The 23,590-nt window shown below is 44.1% G+C and overlaps 1 protein-coding gene across 3 annotated transcripts in view; it reads left to right on the top strand.

The window, feature by feature from the left end:
* Positions 1-23,367, top strand: part of LOC8035069 (regulator of G-protein signaling 7) — a 50,798-nt gene extending 27,431 nt beyond the window's left edge. For 2 of the 3 annotated variants that reach the window (XM_029989879.4, XM_040501531.2), the window contains exons 11-16: positions 914-1,027; positions 4,379-4,504; positions 7,052-7,126; positions 8,519-8,630; positions 9,006-9,098; positions 20,788-23,367. In XM_029989879.4, the coding sequence (XP_029845739.3) occupies positions 914-1,027; positions 4,379-4,504; positions 7,052-7,126; positions 8,519-8,630; positions 9,006-9,098; positions 20,788-20,838 (571 nt within the window). In that variant the 3' untranslated portion in view covers positions 20,839-23,367. Of the gene's footprint in view, positions 1-913; positions 1,028-4,378; positions 4,505-7,051; positions 7,127-8,518; positions 8,631-9,005; positions 9,099-11,013; positions 11,112-20,787 lie in introns of all 3 variants that reach the window. The other variant, XM_029989878.4, reaches the window with a different exon arrangement.
* The last annotated feature ends 223 nt before the right edge of the window (positions 23,368-23,590 follow it).

Here is a 23,590-nt window from a genome sequence, read left to right as displayed (position 1 = left end):
TAAAAGAATCTTTCATTGTTTGATTACGTGCAAGCTGCGGCGCTGTGTCCCATCGGCAGCCGAAAACTCTCTCAATCTTGCGGCCAAACTTGGACCCCTGGAACACTTCCAATGCATAGAACTAAACCGAAGATTTTGCAGCATTTGCGAGATGAAATACACTCACTGTCTACGAGAATTGGTTGCTTATGACATTGTCCGAATTATTTAGAGTCCATGGTGAAAGTGCGGTACCTAAAAAATGAGGAAATACGTGCAGATTGGAGGTGTTCCCAGACTAACCAATAGACGGTGCAGGTGTGTTACTGCGTCGTAAGCAGACGCAACCGGTCATCGTAACGCAATTGTCACAGTCAAATGCCTATGTTTGAACTAGCCTTGAGCATTAGGTGACCAACCCGTGATACAATGATTTTATGGGAAGTACCCAAGGTGGAGAGGATTTATGTAAGGATAAATTAACTTCTACCCTGAAATGAAGTGCTACAGTGCTTCGTTTCACCTTAAGTCCAGACGCTGCCGACATTACAAGCTGACGGGACCAATCAAACCGCATCAAAAGTGCACCATCATGATGTTCACCATGTTTCTGTTTGTGTCCTATCATCGCCGAACCAATCATAAACAGAAAAGGCCCAGTGACTTGCGCTTTTCACGCTGCTCGATTGGTCCCATTTGCTCATAGCGTCAACTGTGTCCGGACTTAATAACGGTGTATAGTCATGTCCCGGGTTTGAGTCCCGGACCAGCTGGACTTTTTCAGCGGTGCGCCAGTTGCCCAAAGGGCGTGATTTGTGCTCCATTTTGGGCGGAGGTCAATTTATTCTTGCAATAACCAAGGTGAAAAAAAGCTGTTTCATGTGGTCTCCTTAGAAATAGTGAGAGAGTCATGCCCGGCGCTTTGTCCTCGCAGGTACCTGAGTTACTTCGAGCAGTATCAGGAGTACGACCCCTTCATCAGCACTCCGGAGCCCTCCAACCCCTGGATCTCGGACAGCACCGACTTCTGGGAGCTGGAGAAGCAGACGTACGTCACTCTCGCCCTCCGCAAAAAACGTTACAAAATTTTTCTTTCTCCGCAAAAATAAATTATGCATCGCCGAATGCCAAAATGTAGTGCTAGTCGTCCCGATCGGAAAGGTTCAAAGCTTGCCGCCGTTCAATACAAAGGTTAGTCGATTTTCAGAACATTTTAATAAAAAAACAGGGCCCGTATTCGGCAGCCGATGCCATTTGTCTCTCAGTATTGGTAAGCTTCATCGGCTGCCGTGTCCCTTGTCGAAAATTTCCAAAAAATCGCTCATAACTTTGGAATTTGGCAACAGCAAGCTCTGAAACTGTGGCAGCTGGTTTGAACCTCTAGAGCTACGTTAGGGTGGAGGAGCGTTCAGCGATGCATAGTTCATTTTTGCAGTAAGAAACAAATGCTGTAAATATTTTTTATGGACATCCTGTACTTTTTATTTTTATATTTTGGGTGGGCCACCGGAGTAACTTGTTCAAACAATTGTCTGCTTTGTTGTCTTTGGGCATGTGCAGGTAGTGGACTTTGATTTCGAAGCGAATAGTGGTTTTGGCAAAATACTTTTAAATCGAATATTGAGTAGTTTTTCCAACCCTTTCACCACCATGCGCCATGCCTTAACAAAAATTCAGCTGAACTCGTGAAGGCTGTTCCCAACCTTCCACTTGTACACTTCTAAGCTCAGTTAATTTTAATATAACTATTTATTAACTGTGGCATGTAAACAAAAAATTGGTTGCAGCTACCTTAATCGAGGGGAATTATAAATCTGTTTGCTATGTGCAAATATTCAAGATTTAAAAATAAAAATGGTTATTCTTTCTTTAATCTTGACTCGCATCAGCATGCCCTTAGCCCATCAATGCAAATTTGCTTTCTTCAATTTTAAATTTGAGAAAAAGAAAAAGAAGAAATTAAGCATGAATGATGAACGCAGATTGTCAAGACATTGTTGCCTAACGTAAACTCTTGCATAATCTCAGCAGGTTAGGCCCATTGAGTTCACTTCTCACCAAGCACCTGTGCACTGCGCACTGCAGGAAAGCAATGCCCTCAAGCTGCTGGTATAGCTTTTCTGCTGTGCATAGGTGCTTAGGTGAGAAGCACAGTCAACAAAACTAAGCCGCCATAATACACACTTCAATAAGTACAAATATGACAATTTAATCTTGAAGTGAATATCAAATATAGTATTATTCAAAACTATTATTTGAATATTCACACAGCCATAGTTGTCAAATTTGCACATACATGGGATGAGCTCCTTTTTCTTTTATATACGAAAACGTACTGTCATCAAACGTGGTTGTCCTCCTTACACACAGATGTGGATATTTATGAAGAGAAAGGAAGACCAAAGAGAAATTCATGGTTTCTGGGAATGTTCCGGTGTGCTGCCTTTGCAGCCTTGCACGGGTGCATCGCTGGAAAGTCGTCCTGCCAGATGCTTGCATTAAGAGCCAAGAACAAGAGAGCGTTCAACTGCTTCATTTGGGATTATTCACTTATTGGGCAGCATATGTTGGCTAGTTTTGCTAGCAGTTTAGGGAGGCCACAAGCGGTTTTTCGACATAACTCGGGTTGCAAGAACTGCTGGCGATAATTAAAGAAACAAAAAAACTGAAAGAACACTTTTAATTTGTCGCCATTTTTGTTTCGATTGCAGAACCATTTTTTCTTTAGTGTGCAGGGACGAATTTTGGGATCCTGCATTTTTGGACTAATTAATCTCACAATACTGATTCTGCCCTGTGTTGGCATTGCAACTGGGCTGGGCAACTTGCCTAGCCACATATGTGCCAAGTCTGCACTAACTTTTTTTTTTTAAACTTTTTTTTCCTCTTTTTTTACTTTTTTCTAAAGTGATTCATTTTTAAGGCAAGCGCTAGCATGGTTTGAGTTGAACGCTCTCCAACTGTTGACTCTAAGTTGTCCAACCGGTGCATACTTGCACCTTGCAGTTTACACACTAATACTACAGTAAAACCTCATTATAACAAAATGGGATATAACAAACTAATGGATATAACAAAGCAATCATAATTCCGCCTGCTTGCTAATGGTGGGAAGAAATGGACATTAACTTTAACAAACTAATGGTTATAACGAAATAATTATGACCACTCCTTCAACTTTGTTATAACGAGGTTTTACTGTATATATATCAAAAAATACTTTCAAGCTTTGAATAAATTATATAGCATCCTGCTCACAGCAATTCAGGCACACGTTGAAATTTGACAGGGTTAAACCTGCCACCAACCGTTTGGGCTTGTTACATGCCAATTTTTCCCGTTCATTTTACAGCAGGCCCTTATATTCACGATGCATTGTACATTTGCACGAAATTACCAACAGGCGTCCTAGAAATTAACATTCCGGTCACCACAAGCATCATGTTAAGGTGGTATTCTACTAAGGTTCTCCAAGCACCCATATCCCTTGTTGACGGTCCTCGTCAGGGAAATAATTGATACTTGGGAGTTTAAAAAAAAAAAAAAAAATAGAAACTGTGCCAAGATCGACTGCTATTTTCTTTTTTTTATGTGTGTGTTGTTATGTCTGGGTGCATATGAAGAGGATAACGGTGCTAGCCACTAATTTGCCTCAAAATTGGTCCAAGATATTAACAGACGTGTCTGAACTGGTAACCCAAAATGCAAATCACAATATTTTTTTTTTCTGCAAAGTTATTGAGAATTTAATTTGACCCGAGATGTTGAGAGACCCTGGTGGCCACACTGAAAATGTGATGTCAGATGTTGTAATACAAAGGCATTATAGTTTGTTCCCGATGAGTTACAAGAAATTTGACGGTGTGAAACAAACGCTGGTTAAGCTCACGTCAGCAAAGCAAAAAAGCACATGCAAAATACCGTGTTTCTTTTAGACCGCTCGGTCCACTTGCAAGCTATATCGCATGAGACGTCACCCCGTCGGGGGGTGTGGGAAAATTTTAATGTTGTTTTTCGGATCGCCTTCATTTGCCATTTTGTCAGTAGTAGCTATTTTGAATTTAGAAACAGTAAATAGCGTGCCGGAAAGACTAAAGCCTAGGTATTCCAAAAATGCGTTTAGCTCTGGTAGCTCGGAATACCGCTCGTGTGAACTGGCCTTTAAGGATGGTTCAGATATGCAGCGTGGTGCTCAGATGACGCAAAGTCACCGCCGGTTCAGTGCCGGCGCCTGTGCTGACTCGGCACCGAGTTGGTGCTGCATCGTGCGTGTACACCGAAATAGGAAGTGTCACACGCAGCAGAGCCCTAATACGGTGCCGGTATAACGCCGACTTAACACTGCGGTGTAAGTGTTAACGGGCCTTCACCCTCACCTTCTTTTGTGTTTGCGTCGCAGGAAAGACATCCCAGCACGGCGTGTCCGTCGGTGGGCCTTCTCCATGAAGGAGCTTTTTCGGGACCCGGCAGGGCGGGAGCAGTTCTTCCACTTCCTCGAGAAGGAGTTCAGCGCCGAGAACCTCAAGTGGGTCCCGCTCCTGCACACAGAAACTGCCCCGGCGCCTCTCGAATCTTTTGAGCTATGCAATTAGTCTTGTTTCGTGGGGCTTGCAACGACGAGGCCCCCTTTACTCCGCTTTGTGTTACGACGGACTGCAGAGGACGGTACGGGCCGTCGGAGCCAATCCACCGCCGTGCGAGCGTTGCGTGACCTTCGGGAACATAGTGACATGACATGATCGCAGAGCTGGATTGGCCGCAACGGCCCATAGCATCATTTGTACTCCGTCGTAATTTGATTGTATTCATAGTGATATCCTCATGACGCAAGTCTTAGATCCGATAATTTTGGGGCCAGTTGATTTACATGAAAAGTGTGTACAAACTAAATATGTTCAAGAATGCACGTGTTTAAAGGGATGTGACCTTTAATGCCTAGCTCTCAAACTTTGTTGCCAGGTTCAAAATTAACTGTCGGGCCAGTTGTGTAAACACTGTGAAAACAGTTGGCGCAAAAGACGAGGACAAGCCGGAGATGCGACAAATACGAAGCGCTTGTCCTGTTCGTATCTCTGTCTTGTCCGTGTCTTTTGCACTAATTGTTTTACAGTGTTTATTACCAGATTAGGTTGTCCCAGTATTACGAAAAGCATTAGACGAGGCTATTGGACTTTCATTTTCCCAATTGGCCAACAGCTTGCGTTTTTTGAGTTTTTCGGTTCACGCAGTTCGTTCCGCTTGCTCTAAGAAGTCCGTTGCACGGCAAGTGCTAAGCTGGTTTGCAATACAACAAGGGCACAAGCACAAGCAGGCAGCATACAGCTCCTTCATATTGTTACGTGGCAGGCTAACTGGTAGCTTGAGTGGAGGCAATGCTCTGTTTAAGGAATTTGGTGGAAGGCCGACAAGCCACGGGAGATCTTAGGTTTATTGCCTCATCGTTGCTGTCTGTGTGATACAGTAGAACTTCTTTGATACGTTTTTCAGGGACTGCGTAAAAAAAAATGCATCATCCGAGACAACGTAACAACCGATAACACTGTTGATGGGGCTACAGATATGACGGGAAGCAACCCTTACACTGGGATTTTCTCCAGAATGACTTTTGGGGGCTCAGAGAACTGCCATGTTAGTTATCATACAGCTGGGCATTCTTTTTCGGCACAGTTGTTCAGAACTACGTAGCAGTCAACCTATACCATATCTACCCGATTAAAGCGCAACCACGATTGCTACCTCGAGGGGCAATTTTCATATTGCTCAGTGGGGAAAATAGAATCACAAATGTTGTGCGAGGCTAATGGAGAAGTAAAACAATACCTTTATTTTGCTAAAATTTGTTTCCAGCACGATTTCTGACAACTGCACTCATTCACGTCGAGCAGCGGCCAAGTTTTACTCAGCTCTTACTCCACTTCCGAAGTCGAAACAAGCGTCACACTGAGCCTGCCGTGTTTCCATCAGTTTCACCAAAACGTCCGACAGGAACGGAATTTGTTAAGATCCAAGAACCAAAACATGTGCTAGAGACTAGCGCGTTAAAACTTTGAAACCTTTGAGCTGGTTGAGCTATCCTAAACGGACTCTGATTGTGCCATCGCTCGCTCGCTAGCTTTTATGGATTCAAACAAATTTGGATTTGACTAGATAATTTGAAGAATCCAGCAGAGAGGTTGAAAGGCATGCGTTGCCAACAGAAGACCGAAAATCTGCCACGCGCGGCCCAGGAGCACGGGTTCGGGAGCGCTGAGCAGCAGATTTTGGACGTAACAACCGGGAAATTTAATGTAACAGACAGAAAACTAGTACATGTATCTCTATGGGAGTTAAAGGGGTACTCCACCGATTTTTTGAGCTACCTCAACTAACTATATTTTCTGACTCCCCGGCCTTTAGCCTTTCCGGTATGCTATTTAGCATCGCGAAATTCATAATAGGTATTGTGAAATCGGCAAATGAAAATGGTGCAAAAACCAATATTCAAATATTCGCGCACTTTTCAGTGCCGTGACGTTGGTGGCAGGCAGGCTTGCCAGTCAAGCAAGCAGCCAAAAAATAGAATATGCCAATCATTTGTTCCGTGCTGGAGCGCGGATACGGGAGCGAGCTTCCAAAGCACTCATTTGACACCAAGAAACTGCTTCAAATCCGTTGGGAACAACTTCTGTAGTCCAAAAAGTTAACCCCTGCCTTCCACTGACGTCACTTTGTTGTTGTTGGCAGTAGAGACTTTCAGTTTGAAAAACATGGTGAAGACCAAAACTGTAAATTCAATAACTTCGCGAAAAAACAATATTTTGACCTAATATTTGGGATACTATTTTAGCAATGTTTGTTGGTTAGTTTAGCAAAATTTCAAGCAAATCGGAAACAATGAAAAAACCGGTGGAGTACCCCTTTAAACAGGACCGGCACGGGACCGGCGCTCATGAGTATGACAGCAGGGAAAACATATCAACCGGGAACGTATCAACAAGGTTCTAGTGTACCAGACATAGCAAAACCAGTCTCAAGGTTGGCCCGTGTGGTACCTTGTAGCGTGTGACCGTTGTTCGGCACCGGTTCCTTTCAGGTTCTGGGATGCGGTTCAAGAGCTGAAGCAGGTTCATTCAAAGGATGTCCCCATCAAAGTACAAGAGATCTGGAAGTGGGTGGCACCATTCCTTCGCTTTTGCTTCTTCAGATTGTTAAGAGGTTGAATATGGAGCTGTGTGTTACGAATTACTGGCTCATTACTTGGGATGCATTTTGTAAGGCCCAAAAGGAGTGCAGCCCTCAGTTGGAGTGACTTGGAAGAGTTGCCCCATCATAAATGTACACGAGATTGTTGAACTAAAAGTTTTTGGTCTGTGAGTCGAAAGGGCCGTCTTCGTGAAAAAGTGGTTACTTTAAAAGTCACACCTCTGCAAATGTCGCACTCCTTTGTATCCTTGGTGCAGTGGAATTGCATATGTGTATTGTAATTGTGAGACATATGCTCAAGAGCCAGTTTCATTATTCTCGCTAACGGCCAGAACGAGAAATATTACCCCCGCGGCAAATTTTAAAAGTTGAGGTTCATACGTACAAAAAAGAAAGGCACAAAAGTCTCACTGTTGTATAAGTATGGTTCTGTGTTTTCAAAGTTTATTTTCCGTCCAATTCTGAGTTTATCAGAATTTGTTTTTGTTTGATTTTCAATTCTCCGAGAGTCAGATTTTAATTTTGGAGTGTTTCTCGATAATAATGAATAAATAATATCCAGTGTGTAAACCATGACAGATTTTGCACACAGGTGTTGCTTCGATAAACGTCAATAGTTTAAAATGAATAAACTCGTGGATGTAGTCGCTGGAAAGCTTATTCATCTCATCCTATTCCATCAACCTACCCAGTGGCCGTGCGAGGTGGAGTGGTGAAGGATGTAATAGAGAAGCTTCAACTGCCCCTCTTCCCCATTTTAGGCAATCATTATAGTCCATAGCTCTCACCATTGCAAAAACACAATCTCTTTTCCTCTAAAGCACTAATAGTATGGCCAAAACTGGAAACCAAAACTGTGGCTTTTGTCATGACCCGAAAGTACAATGGCCTATTGTCCTGAATGAACCTTGATGAGATAAGCAGTAAGACCCCTTTTGGCAATGGTCCGAGATTTGAAGATAAATGTGGTGGCATTTTCCCAGGACCATTGACCCTGTGCACCGATCAAACTTAATTGTAAAATACTGTTTTATTTATTTCCTTATATTTTTTTTTAAAAGGGAGACCCCCTCCCCCCTTTTAAAGAGATAAGGTTGCCATTGCCACATCGAAATTTGGAATTTAATGGATAAGTTCGAATTGACCACAATTTTACCGGCGGGCGTTTTTCTGAGTTTTTCAGAACTATATCTGAAAACGCGGAACCCTATGTGTAAGACAGACCGACAGAAACTTGGAGGGAAAAAACGTGAACTATACAATGGAAAATACAATACAATACTTTTAAATGCGTGTTTTCTGTATTGGTTTAGTGCTTTTGAGGCAGTTCTTTTTAGTTGTGCCATTTTCATTTCAGTGAGTACCTGGGCACGGATGCCAACTGTCCTATTAATATAGACTCGAAAAGCTACGAGATCACTAAGAGGAACATGGAAAACCCTGACCGGTGGACCTTTGAGGAGGCTGCTGTGAGTGGACACTTTTTTTTATGTCTCTTTCTATTTGTAAGAATAAATTCATGCTATTAATTTTTACTTTTTTGAAAAGTATTGCTTTTAACCCTCATATGTTTTGCTAGGTTTTCATTTAAGCATGGTTCAACAGTAGTGAAAGGCTTGAAGAAACTATTCAATATTTGATTTAAAAAATGTTCGGCCAAAATCGCTATTTGTTTTGAAATCACTTCAAACTCAGTATTCACTATATTCGCACGTAACTACTTTTAACGGATTTCTTATTTAATCTTTCATCATGTTGCTGAGAAGGATAGGCTCAAAACATAGGCTGCATTCGTTGGGTGGAGCTGTCAGATGACAAATTGCTGTGTCAATCTTCGTTTCCAGGCCCACCTCTACCTTCTGATGAAGAACGATAGCTACCCGCGGTACCTGCGCTCCAACATGTACAAGGAGTACCTAAACGGCACTAAGAAGAAGGTGAGCTTTTCCTGTCCCATAAGGTGCAACTTGGGTAATGGATCCTATGCATAGTGCGTCTGCAGGGTAATGAATCTGTTGGTTGATGGGTCTATTAGTTGATGGGTCTGTTGATTGACAGGGTTTTTGGCTGACATGTCCACTGTTTGATATGTTTGTTGATAGGTGGGTCTTTTGATTGGTGGGTCTGCTGGTTGACAGGTCCGCACGCAGGGTGATGGGTAATCCGGGTGTTGGGCTATAGGGCAAATGATTCTTTGCCTTGACGGGTTTCTTGCGAGACAGGACCTCTCATATGACAAATCCCCTGCATGACAGAACCATTGCAATGTGGGATAAGTCCCTGACATGGTAGGGCTCTTGTGTGAAGGTTCTGCATTACGATTTGAGTTCATTGCATGATGGGTTCATTGTGCAGCAGGTCTATTCAGAATGGTTCTGTCGTGGAATGAGTGGTCTGTCACATGACACTCATGTTAAATGGTTATCATTATGCAGCAAGACGATAATCCATGCAGGGCTTTTGCATCCAGTCGCAAAAAGTGGCAAGTCTCCTAAAGACGCTTGGGAGGTTGAAACCAGAAATTACGACCGAATGTAAGCACGTACCGCTGCGATTGTTTCAGCGTGGGAGGCACGGGTTTTAATCTCTCACATGTTCAATTAGCAGTCTTGTTGTAGCACACGAGCGTGCCAACTGGTGCACAAATTCAGCATCGGCACCACACAACCTTTTTCAGCGGCACCAGCGACGTCTTTCACCGGTGGACCGCCGCAATCAGAATCTATCTCGTTTGGAACGACAGGAGCTCTCGCAGATCTCCACAGAGACACGACCTGTTGCGGTTTTAGCGACAACGTCGGTCTTAGGGGAAACCCTACGATATAGTTTTATTTGTAGCACTCGCGCCACGTGCCGCCGCTTGCGTCGTGCAAGAGAAGCCGGTGCCGGTAGTGGAAACCTCGCAATAGATGCCGAGCTGCTTCTGACTTTTTTTTTCCTGTGCATTTCGTTGTGTCGTTTCCGTGCGTGCGTGACGTCTGCTGCTGGCATCCACGGTAGACGGTATCTTTTTTTTCTCTCCCCCTTTCCTTAGTAGTGACAGTAGCGGAGCTGCAAGGGCTGCTGTTTCGTTCCTTCGTTACCTTTTGGTTGTCGTTTCCCTCACCTGTGTGGTGCATCTGTTGATGTGTCCGTGCCCTTGGTTCCGCGTGATGGTGGTGGTGTTGCTGGCTTTTTCTTTTCCTTCTCCTTTGTGCCGTGCGCATCTTTTTCTTTGCGGTGTCGAGCAGCCTCTCCTTTCGCTCAGCCGTGGCTACGGGATCCGGAACGCACCTCTGACTGGTGTCTTTGCCTTGCCTTTACCGAGCATATTGTGCCTTCACCGTGGGCTTCCTCGACACGAGCCGCCGGCTTTTCTGCGGCGTCGTGGCCATCCCGTGCCGAAGCAGATACAAATACGAGTTTCCGCTCGGCAACAGCGCGGTTGTGTAGGGGTTCGAATTGCCACGATCCTGGTGTTGCGGACGGCCGTTTGTCATAGCTCGCCTTTTGGCTGGCTGGTAGGCGAAAAGCTACGGCAACGAGGTTGAAACGCCACGGCAGCACCGACTCTTGCGTCCGCTCATCTTCCTCTCGGCGCACAAACAGTCAATTGTCAGGATTGCTACAGCTCGTAACGTCGTCCAGCAACTCCCGTTTTGCATTTGCCGCCGTTTCGGCAAGACTCCGACGCACAGACAGTGCGGGACACTAGACGTACCAGGCAAAGGTGCGTTCCGGACGCCCTCTCACGACTGCTAGGCTGCCTTTCTCTTTGACGGGGGTTGTTTTAGGGCGAAAGCAGGACGGAAGAAGACGAGGAAGAAACACCCTCTCCCCCCTCCGTTTTCCCCTCCTCCGTCCTTCTCGCAGACCTCCGTGAAGGGGCTCCGCTCTGTGATATCGTTCACGGCCAAGAAGGACCAGGCTACGTCCTAGCTTGCCTGCCGCCGCGGCTGCCCCGTGCATGCGTGCGTGCCTCTCTTCTCTCTTTCTCTCACCCTTCTTCTCTTTTTCTGCGTCCTCTCGGCGCCTCGGTCTCCGCCAACACGCAACTCCTCGAGTGAATTCGCCCGTCACGGCATCCACCGTTGTTTGCGCCGCCGAGTCACCGACAGCGCAGAGCGTCGTCGCTGGGGGCTAAAAACTCGTAAAGGAATGCGGAGTGCGAGTCGTCCGTTCCTTATGCGGGAGTTGCGGTGACGTCAGAACGACGTCGAGCTCTGATTGGCTTTGATTGAAAGGATAGTGGGTAGACCTCGAAGCTAGATGCCTCGAGGTCTACCCATTATCTTTTTTGATCAGCCAATAAGAGCTCGGCATTCTGACACCATCACGACCCCTGTCGAGAAGCAGACAAACTTACGCTCCTCATTGGTTGGCTCTGCTCTACAAACTTACCGGGTGTCTTGGAAAAAAAAAAAAAGATATTTCTCAAATTGCAGGAAGAAACTGTGCACCACCGGGTGCTCGGTGTCCGCTCCGAGCATAGTTGTATGGAGTAAGATGCTGAGGTTTCGGGATATATACTCTGCGTCACTAGTTGCGTGCAGTACAGACGAAGGCAACGCCAGGCGAGGGAGAAAGGGAAAGCACTAGGAGGGCTGGAGAGGGAAAGAGAAACCTCCTTTCCTCTCTAATGTTTCCAGTGCTCTTTCTTTCTGTCCTCGCCCTCCATTGCCCTCCTCTCCCATCCCGCGTTCCTAGTGCATGCCCTTTCTCTTTTCGCCTGGTGTTTACCTTCGCCTGCACTGCACAGAACTAGTGACACGGAGTATACTGTTGTTTGAATCAAAAGTTATAAGCAATTTGTTTTAAAGTTGTCAATGAGAAAATGGTGGCCAACGGAGCTCGAGAAGACTTGACGACGAATAACGAGTGGAGCCGGAAAATGAACACCATTTTCTTTTTAAAATTTATGAAACTCGTTTGTAACTTTTGGCTTAATGATAAGTTCTTAAACTTTGGAATCTTGTCCCAATTGCTGATGCTACATTCTAACGTAGTGTGGGCTTTCAACAGTTCACAGTCAAATTTCGCAATGCGAAAAACATGCTTCTTTTTTTCCTGTACACCCGGTACATAGCTTCAGTTTATGAAGAAAGGCTTCGTGATTGGTTATTGTTTCATCCCAAAAGTAAGATGGTACAATGCGGCTTTTCGCTTCTTCCTTGCATCACCCCAGATGCACGCATCGTTTTTGTTTAGCTGGCGGTGACTCTGGTGGTATGTGTGAGCAGGTGTTAAAAGAAATTACTTATTAGATGAAATGATTAAGTGAAATTGAGCGTGCGCTTATCTCGGCTAGCAAATGAGCATGTCGTAGAAATGGTGTTTGTCAGGGCTAGTTTTGAAGGGATAGCAAGATTTAACAACAAATTATAAACTCAATGACAATGCTTTCCTTACTGCATCACATTATTTTTGAGTTGGGATTGTACTAGGGATTCTAGTAGGATTGATTTGGGATCGCTCTTGTAGCCTGGCACACGTTTTGGGGCGGGTCCAGTATTTTAACAAGTCCGACGGCCACATTCGGGTCAGTGATGAAAAGGACGTTACTTCATGAACGTTGTGAAAGGTGGGAACGGTGATCTTGCTTTTTCTTTGACCATGCAGTGACGGGTGTTGCATTGTTGTTTAACTTTGCTCGTTGCATGAACTGTGCCTGAAATGTTTGCAACAGAGATTATGTTGGCAAACTTGCAAGCAGAATTATTGCGCTGTCGTTTGTTTGCACGATACGAGTTGGCATGGTTGTGGTCGATCGCTAGTCTACGGGCACGGAGCGTAGTGGCTTGTTTCGCTGCTGCACTGCGACCTGTTTGTAGTGTTGGAGCAGCAGTTGACCTTTATAAGGGGGAAGAGTCACAAGTTTAGAGCTGTTGTGGTGATGTAAGCAGGGCCTTCGAGAATTTCTCGTGGCCAATAGGTGAAGCAGAAAACAGGTTACAGGAGGGCCACATAGTGCCGGTAAAGTATCAAACCAGGAAAAAAATGAAAACTTCCTGTAGCTAAGAACCACTTGAGATACATAATATGCCATCAGAAAGTTGGAAAGTTATTGCAGTGGCATAGTTTGGCGAGGTGGGAGAAGGGTTGTTTAGTTCTCCATTGTTAATGTCCATTTCATGGTTCGTTTAGTTAGAGACAGCACGGGCCACACAACATTTAGATCAAAACGAATTGTGGATGAACAACAGCAGCATCTAGTTACGCTAGTGCTTCTCATGTTGGAAAGTAATCTGTACGTCTTGCAGATCCATTCATATTTTGCCACTGATTTTGTTTCAACATGTCTAGACAATGAAAATTGTAGCCATCTGATTGTCCGTGTTATGTTCCCTACAAAGCTTAGTATACAGGATGATTCATTATATTGTGCTCTTGCTTTATTTGTAATGGGACCAGTAGCAGTGGAGGAGAACCAGGGTGACTAACGTTTCAACTGTGTCCTGGTCTGGCACGAAATTCCAGTTCTTAGTTTTGCGAAAAAAGTTTTTCAGCAGGATTGTTTTTTCGTGTCAAAATTGCGGTTCTTAGTTTTTAATTTTTGACCTACGTAATCCCCAACACCGACGCTTTGTCGACGTACAACTGCCTGGTAATTAAATGTTTGTGAACAATTACGACTCCTTGGGTCAATGAACTGACACATGCAGCCTATGAAATCAATAAAACAATGGAATGAACCACCCTGTATGCTAATTTCTGTTGCAATGCAAGTAGATGAACAGGACGAGTGGGGAAACATTACTTTGTCACAAACTCTGCGCAATGCTTCTTTTTTAGCTTGATCAAAAGACCTTGTTCTGGGACATAAGAGCTCCCCCAGAACACTCTTTGAAGCCGGAACTCTTGACGACAAAGTGACATTACGTGGTTCATGCCAAATGACAAAAGGATGCAATTCAAGAAGTATGCTGAGGTGCATACTAGATTTATCACACTTTGCCTAAGCTTGCCCAAGCTCACTTAACCGCTTTTTCTGGGGAAAAAATATTTGCATTGGATGCTCCAAAGGTTTATTATTTCTGTGCTGCTTTTGACAAGTGAGTGTTTCTTTGGGCAGGCCTTCGTAATGCTATCAGAAAGATTGTTATCTGATTTGGTGTGACTTTCTTAAAACATGCATGTGCCACACCGCATGGACATTATCATCATCATTAACCCATCCCAATGCAAACAATGATTTTGTTTGTGCGGTATTAAACACTAATCTTTCTATGAAGTGGCATGAAGTAAAAAAAAACAAAGTTCTTTCCTCATTTTTTTTATATATTTTTTAAATTAGATTACATTGGGCAAGCTCTGGGAGTTGAAATGTGGATTTAGTCTATCAATGATGCATCTACTAATGTGCTAAATTTGAAACGTGTACATTTAAGGCCTGCCAGATCTCACTGAAGCTGAAATTTTGCAAATGTAAAATTTGAGAAAGGTCTGGCAGGAAGAAGCAGAGGGATAGGTTAGACATGCAAGGAAGCTTTTAAAAGCTCAAAACTTTCAAAAGGAAGTACAGTGTACTCTGTTCACCCCTAAGCTGACAGTACTACAAGAGCTACAAGCTCGCCCGACCAATCAATTGCTTCCTTTTCGTCACCTGACCTTGCTCTCTGGGCATGTGGGCAGGAGTGGGATCATGTGACGCAATTTGTAAATGTACGACTAGCTCTAACAAGCACGTGGCTTCCGCCACATTGTCAGCTTAGGAGCAAGCGAGTATAGAAAGCAGTCCAAACCCCGTTCCTAAGTTGTAACCAAATTTGTACATCCTTAGTGTCAGTTGGCATTAGAGATGGGGGAAACTCAACGTGCAAGTTTGGTTTTATTTTGTTTTGTTTATCTCATGTCAGTATGGTGACCATCACTTAAACAGTCCACCAAATACATCTCTCGTGTCTCCCAGGGATAAGCTTTAAATGGTTGATTACTTTCTTGTCATTTTGAGTTGCGTGAAAAGATTGCTGCATGACGCGTGCAACAGTTTCTTTACTTTCAGTAAATACTTCTTAGAATTAATCTTTGACATTTATAACCTGCAAAACAAAGGTTAGTTTTTCTTTCCATTCAATGACAGTCGTGGAAAAAAAAAATGGAGAAAAATGAGCAGCCTGTGCCCCCTCAACTCGAAACCAGAACAAGTGGTCGAAAGTCACGGTGCCAGTTAGATCTGTCATAGCTACGGGCTCAGGTTGGCAAAACATAGGCCAGGTGCTGAGCTCCATACCTTATTAAGTTAAGCTATTCTCGTTAATGCAGCGATTGGACATGAGCCACCACCCAAATACTCGCAGGGGCGTTCATTATCACGAGCCCAAGTCGAGTGCTCACACAGTGCTCGTTTCCAATCCATGAGCTGGATTTGACTGCTGTCACTATGGTGTAATCCCGGTGATTACGCCGACACTGCACTCGCCATTACTAGTATGTTAAAAAGCTTTGCGAATGAGATACCGAAAGAAATAATCTGCTTTTATCCTTGAAATTGCATCGTGGCAAAGAAACTCCTGGGTCAGCCGCATTGCGTGCAAGCATACTTGTTCGCACCAGTGCTATGTAAGCTGGTGCAAAGTAATAAACACATCAACCCAATATCATTGCACGGCCCCTTTAAAAGTGCTGTTCAGTTTGCCCCTTGCCTCGGCAGCCTTAATTGCATTGCTCCTTAAGTTATGTGAAACTGGCACCGTTTTGGCTTTGGCTAGTAGGGCTGTATAGTTAAAGGGTGACACTACCCAAGATTTGAAACACCTGAAAAATATGCACAGTACATATTGATGACCTCACATGCGCCCATCCCCTATTTTTTCGTGATTATCTTCAAATTATGGGTGGGCGCTTGCTCAATATTTTCCGGTAATCTTCTCCAGTGTTGCAGTCAACAAGATTTTTAAATCCCAGGCCCTACTGTTTGCGAGGAAGGAAGCGACTACCCATATGTAAGAAGCACTCACTCGACAAAAGGCCTTAAAAAAATACAGTGGACTCCTCTTAAACGGAACTCGAAGGGACAGAAAAATTTGTTCCGTTTATCAGAAGTTTCATTAAAGCAAAGCACATAAAATGAGTGAAATATGACTTTATTTCACAAGCATGATGTCCAGCTAATGTAGCTGACTAGAAAAAGGAGGTAATGGTAGTTTGTTTTGCATTTTGTAATCGCTTTTTGACGAAGTAGGTGTGCATGCCTTGGAGGTACAAAGGTTTCTGTTGACTGCTGCACCTTCCCCAGAAATAGTCTTAAAGACTAGGCCGTGGCGCTTTTTAAAACGGCTGAGCCAACCGTCGCTCATTTTGAAGTTATCTATTCCCAACTGAGACGCAATCTCTCCAGCCTTTTCTTCGAGGATGGGGCCGCTGATCGGGAAATTAGCACTTCGCGCGCGCTTAAACCAGAGAAAAAGGACGTTCTCTATTTCCTCAAAAGGCGTCTTTCGCATCCTCCTTCGGTCGGTGGCAAAGCTTCCGCGCTTTACAGCGTCTTGAATCGTTTCTTTGTCCTTTGATATCCTTGAGAGTGTAGACTTCGGGATATCGAACTTCCTTGCGATCTCCGTCTTCGAGAGGTCACCACGATCCAGCTCTTGAAGGATCTTCATTTTCGTAGCAAGCGAGATCGCTTGGTGCGGCCGCTTTTTTACCGCTTCCATCACAACACGGCAAGCGGACGCTGGTTTGTGTACTCGATGGTAAACGTGACGCGCAACAGACGAGGCGCTAACCCTAATGGCGGTAGAAAGACTGGATTGGATTGCCTTAATATAATGGCTTGGATGGATGGATGAATGGCTGTACCGTACCCTTTGTAACGAGCGGCACCTCGCGTCACCTAGCCTAACAACTTTTTTTTTTTTTTTTTAATAATATTTGTATAAATTTTGTTCTAACACAACCCCTTTTCCTTTAAAGTGTCCTCAGTCTTGGCCGTCTTGGCTATTGCGTACTCCATGGTTGTGAGACTGCTGTAGCTATTTCCGATGTCCGCGGTCGCCATGGGTAGTTTCGGTTTCGGTCCCGTTTAACCGAAGTAAGCAAAAAGGGGGGTTCCGATTACCCGAAGAATTTATCATTAAATACATAGGAAACCAACCGAAACAACCTTTAGAGTTCCGTTTATCCGAATTTTCCGTTTAAGCGAGTTTCGTTTAATGGGAGTCCACTGTAGCTAAATCAGAGGGCTTGTGGGCCTAATGTGTGCACCAACTAATTGATTGGACGTGAGTTTGAGGTGAACGCTAACGCAATGCTCGTCACATTGCGCTAACGTCTAGAATGACCAGGCTGCTTCTTCCTTATACTCAGCCACTAAAAGGCTGCCATCAACATGTCAGGGATGCCATATGGCTAAGGTTCCGTGATTTCGAAAAAAAATCCCAAAAACAATTGCTGGCAAAATTTTCGTCAGTTCAAATTAATTCGAAAAACTCTACATTTTAAAATCAGGATGGCAAAAAAAAAAAAAAGTGTTTTACAAATAAATTTTATGAGAGCCAGGGACCGGTGGCCCTGAGGAGAGGCCCCTTTGGTCTTCCTGTCCAATCTCGGCCTACTAACAAAAAGAGTTTAACCTTTTATTTTGTCGATGTCCGTTCAGGACAATGGGTCACGGCATCCCTCGGTCATGACAAAAGCCATTGTTTAGGTTTCCCGTTTGGACCATACTATTTGTGCCTCTTGAAGGAGCAAGGTGTAGTGTTTTCATGATAATGAAATTTCTATGAACCAGTAGATTTCAATGGAGGTGGAGGGCAGCTGGAGCTTCCATGCTTCCCAGTAACCATGTCCAGGAATTTATTTATTTTAAAGTATCAATCGTTATTGAGGCAACATGTTTGTCGTGGGACAGTTAATATGGCAGATGACAAGGGTGCAAATGCCAAATACAGCTACATAAATATTGTTCAAATAGAGTTCTGATGAATTTAGGAATATATGCTTTTGTCCAGACCATATTTATTTTGTTTCTGAATTAAAAGAAACTTGGGAACACAGTATAAGTAACCTCAGAATTTAAGAAAATTGGGACTCTAACAAAAATAAACTGATAAACCCCGAATTTCTGGCAAAAAATAAACTTAAAAAAACACCCTCCAAATTTCACGAGAAATAAACTCGAAAAAAACAGAATACTACATATGGTCGAATGACAATTGTGATTGAAGTGGCCAGATTGATTGGACTGTTACGAGTAGGTACTCTAGCGCAAAATGCAAAGAAGCTCTAACTATTGTTTTTAACACAGAATGCATTACATCGGAGGCAAGGTTGAGATTCGCTATAGCCGTACTGTGCCGACAGGTAAATTTAGCAGGCTAATGTCACGCTAAATTTAGCTTGATGCCACTGTGGGTGACATGGTCACGTGGCTGCAGCCACTACGGGTTATGTCACATGACCACATAGAATGTGCTGGGCTCACGCCAGTCTCATGATGCCGCGTGGTGTCGTGTAATCCACAGTGCCACATGACTTGCGGCGTGGTTGTGGTGTCATCTGACGTAGTGGTGTAAATCACATTGTTAGATCTACTAACATTTGGTGTCAAGTCATGGTGTGATGTGATGTAAAAAGTGACATCATGCGACGTGGTCACATGACGTGGTGTCACACCACGACTTGACAGTCAATGTCACTAGTAGCGGTGATGACACCGACGCCACATGACACTGTGATCACATCATGAGTCCTCTGACGGGATGTCACTTGGCATCACGACTTGGCACTGCGACGATGCGCTATCGCATCGCACTTATATATCACCAATGTCTTCTGCATACAGGACAATTGAGCAGTAGATCAAACGAGTGCCATTAATTTTCTTGCTCTTTTTTTTTTTGTGGTAGTAGGTGCTCTTTCTCCTGCTTTGAAACTCAGGCCTACTTTTGTCAGTGCTCGTCTTTTGCTTCGTTGTATGCATGTTCCTAGTTCTGTCTTAATATGCTTATTTTTACTAACAAATTTATTCAACTAAAAGTATGCCCTAATTTTGCCGTATCTATATTTTTTATAAATATAATTTTGTTGTGATAGAATGGTCCTGGGCACATTCTCTGGAAGCATCTCATACCCTTGTAAGACGTCGTACCGGAATGAAATGTTTTTATGGCATGACCCGTCAAGCTAAACTTTCTGATACATTTGTTTGAATGTTTGTCATTTGTTTGCCTAAAAGGTGTGCATGCACAGGATCAAAAGTCTCTGCATTACTGGAACGTCTGGATGTTTCGTTATCTTTTGTCTGCCCAGTACGTTTGAGCGGCAACATTTCCAGATGTGCCGGCAAAGATTACTATGTTAGCTGAAATCACGAGCCAAAAAGTTGTACGCGGTGGGTTGGTAGAGAGGCACGAACGCAGCGTGAAAGTGACGGATGTAAGCGACGCCATTAAGGGTTCTACTTAGACAAACTTGCATGAAATAGGGTGTCTTAATGTGTTTGCTTCCGTCTTAGGGTGGTGACGTCAAGCCAGTCTGTGGCACTCCGCACCTTTTTCTACTTCCTGCGATTGTTTGTCATTGGCGTCGGGTAGCGTAAAGAATGGCACCACTCTGAGAAAAGAAACATTCAGGCACCCTAGCACGAAACATTTGCTACCTAAAAACGGATTTTCCATTTTAGGCATTTGCTCAGGCACTGAGGTCCAAAGAAGCCAGGCGCACAGGTGAACAACTAAGCAGCAAAGCTTGACTGTGGTACTTGTCTTGCAGTTAATGGCCCAGGTATTCAAAAAGAATGTAATATTCGGTCGTACCTTGGCTTCTTTGGACTTTCAATGCCCCAATTTTCCAGTCAAAAACCAAATTTTTGTCCGAAGAAATGTGCTACCTGGACATACAAAGTATCCCCCCCCTAAAAAAAAAAAAAATAAATATTCACGGGTCTTTTTTATGCAAAAATAAACTGATTCGACGATTGCTGATTCTCCGCCAAAATGTAGCGCTAGGGATCCGAATCAGACGGCAAAATTTCAGAACTAACTGTTATCTCGTTCAAAAGTTATAAGTGATTTTCTGAAAATTTCAATGAGAAAATGGGGCCTTTTTTTGCCTGTCTTTGGTAACTGGCGTCATTCAGCTCCATGTGCTCAAGGGCTCCGTCGGCTGCCATTTTTCCATCAAAAATTTCAGAAATTCACTTATAACTTTTTAATAAGATAATTGTTAGTTCTGAAATCTTTTCATCTGGTTCCGACCACTACGGCTACGCTAGGGCACTCGGGCGCAACATTTTTTTTCTTAAGAAGGCTCAAAATTCTTTGGCGATGCATAATTTATTTTTGCAATGAAAACAACTCACAAATTTTGCTTTTCGGGTCACCCTGTAGACGTCGGTATGTGGAGTAGAAGTTTGTCTGCTTCTTGTACAGGGGTTGCAAGATGTCAGAATGCCGAGCTCCTATTGTCTGATTGAAAAATATAGTGGGTAGTAGACCTCAAGGCATCGAGCATTGAGGTCTGTACCCCCTATCCTTTCAATCAAAGCCTATCAAAGCTCGGCGTCGTTCTGACGTCACTGCAACTCCTGCGGAAGAAGCAGACGACTTGCTCTCCGCATAGCTTTTCAAAGGGGGGGGAGGGGGAACGTCTAATGCCTGGTGCATTCTCTGGAAACCTAACGCGCTGCTTTCTCTTCTTGGCCCACAGCAAAGTCGACTGTTCATCCCCAAGCTGCCCAGTCTTAGCATAGGATCGTGAGAAGAAAAACGAGCCAACGCCTCCTCGTCTGCTTTCTCCGCGCCGTTCTGCTGCCCTCCCGCAAAAAGGAAAAAAAAAACACTTAAGAAACCACTGACCGACCTACCAGCCGAGGAATGCGCGAGTGACGCCCAAGTGAGTGACACTTGCCGCAACGCGGAAACCAAAGAAGCGCAGGGTTACCGAGCAGTCACTGTCGGACCGACCGACCGTCAGACGGGCGCCTCGTGCCGTCGCCTTCCCTGACCCCCGCGCGACGCCGACGAACCCGAAACAACTGCCTGGACGGTGACAGACGACGAACAAGTTGCTCTCCGCAGAGAAAACCAAGTGGGGATTCCTTTTCTATTTTATTAGTTTTCCCGGAGACAGTTTTGTAGGCTGCCATGTTTGAGTGTGAAGCTCGGTTCGTCGCTTTCGGTCTCGTCGTCTGCTCTCACCGTTTTGTACGAGGTACGACCTTTGTGTTCTTCACATCCACCCGCCCTGTACATAGACGGTACTACATGCACCTCTTAGTTTTCCGTTCATCGAAGAAAACCGCGTCGTTCCGTTTCCATGAGAGGGTTCTGTCAAGCGGCGGCGTCTCCCGCCGCCCGCCACCGCCGCACCGGCGCTAGTCACCCGGATGAATTCTTTTGTGTTTTTACATTTTGATTTGGCTCGAATGGGCTCTGAACTCTGGTAGTTTGTGCTGGAATCGCAAAAACAAACATGTCGGGTTGCAGTTTGCTTGAAATGAGCAACGTTGTTTGTTCAAGACTGCCGAGCAGTTGCAACGATGATACGACAATCTTTGGATTGCTAATGCCGCCGTCGCTTCGGAAAACAAAGATGGCTGCACCGCGGTATAGTCGAGTAACTCAAAGAGAGAAACTCTTTGGGATTTGGGGGGGCAACTGCCATTCAGCATTCATTCAGCGTTTCTTCTTCCATTCTTTTTCACTATTTTTATTTGTTGTGAAAGGTTCACTGCCCTCAGAGATAGAAGTCATGAAATGAGACTGGCATCATATTCCTATTCTGCAGAAGAAAGCGTTATTTTGCCGAATTACATGACCTGTAGTCTTAAGTTTTCTCACCACGCCCTGTAACTGCTAATATAAAGACGTCTGGTCATTTCATCATGCCGGATTGACGACACAATTTTGGCCTCCCTGTCCACTCTCTTACCTGAAGCAGGGTTGCTGACTTCCCGGGGTTTTAGTTGCAACTGTGATGCTTGCTCTACTGTAGGTCCCGTAACATAATTATTTTTTCTTTACCTCATAAAGAGAATGGTATAGTTTAAAAAAAACCTTGCAACTAACTTGAGCCTACTGTTTTTCCTGCAGTAATTTGTATTGCATCTGCCGACTACGATACTTGATAACCAAAACGAAGTTGCTAAACCTACCACTATGTCTCTTGTCTGAAATTGGTCGCAAAACCTGTCTCATGTCCGAAATTGTTCACAAAACCTACTTGTCTTGCATCTGAAATAGGTCGTGAAACCTATCTGTCTTATTTCTGAAATTGGCTACACAACCTACTTGTCTTATCTATGGAATCAGTTGCAAAACTTGGGTGTCTTATGTCTGAAACCGGTCGCAAAACCGTGTCTCGCATCTGAAATTGGCTTCACCGCATCATCTGCGTTTGGTTACACAGTTAAGCCATAAGGGCCTGCGGTACCACCCAGGAAAATCTCACAAGTAGGAGCTGGAGTCTTGCTCGTTGGGTTACTCTATTCCCCGTTTCTAGTAAAAGTGTTTATCTTTTTTTCACCCTGAGTTTGTATGAGCAGTGCCATTTGCTCTCTATTGCGCTTGTCTTTAGTTTTCTCACTAGTCTCACATTTCCACGTTCAGTTATACATAAACAGCAAATAGAAATGCGTCCTCATTCTCATGACAGACTTGGCTCGTTGTGGGATGGGTCAAAAAAGAAAAAGAACTCTAGAAAAAAAAAAAGAGAGAAAAAAAAAAATGCAGGATTAGGTACACATTCTCACTTTTTAGGACATATGCAAATAGGCTGAAAACACCTACATACTCACATACATTCACTTAGGCCCCCCAAAAAAAAGGAAGGGTACACCGGGAAATAGATGCCTAGATACGGGCGTACCGAATTTTCTCTTTATGCAATTTGTCACTAAAGCCTTCCCGCGAGCAGTCATGGGGTCTAAAGATTTCTTTTTTTGTGGTTGACATGGGAAAACTTACAGATGCAATAATCACGTCATGGCGAAATGCCAAGTCTAAAACGGGGACGGAACAAGAGTTGTGTCCACGACAACGGACGCAAACGGGCTTTGTTTTTTTAAACTGTGATGTGGGGACAGATTTAATGCAAGTAATACAATGGTTACTCTTCTTATTTTTTTCTGGACAATCCATTTTGTGGGCAATTAATTAACCCTATCGCTCTGGTATATTTCGTTTTTTGTGTTAGCCGAAATGTCTTCCCTTCTTCCCGACAGGAAAATCTTGTCACGTCCGTTGTTAATCAAAGTTCCTCGTTTCGCAACCTTCTTTGCACTGTAAAGGAAAAAAAAGAAAAAAAACTCAGACACATTTTCCTTTTTTTCCTTCCGCGTGCCGCGCGGCGCACGCTCAGTTTCTTCGAAGGAGACGACCACGCTTTTTTTTATTAGCACCTTAGGATCACGTGACGGGAACTTCCGGCGTGTCTCTCCAGTGCTTTAATTTTAGCTCGAACGAAAACCAATAACAACAGAACGTCGGAAGAAAAAAAAAAAAAAAAAACA

The sequence above is a fragment of the Ixodes scapularis genome, unplaced genomic scaffold (assembly GCF_016920785.2).
Source record: "Ixodes scapularis isolate PalLabHiFi unplaced genomic scaffold, ASM1692078v2 PGA_scaffold10__122_contigs__length_95168666, whole genome shotgun sequence".
NCBI lineage: Eukaryota > Metazoa > Arthropoda > Arachnida > Ixodida > Ixodidae > Ixodes > Ixodes scapularis.
Note: the sequence above shows the minus strand (reverse complement) of the source record. Positions and strands in the feature narration are given on the sequence as shown.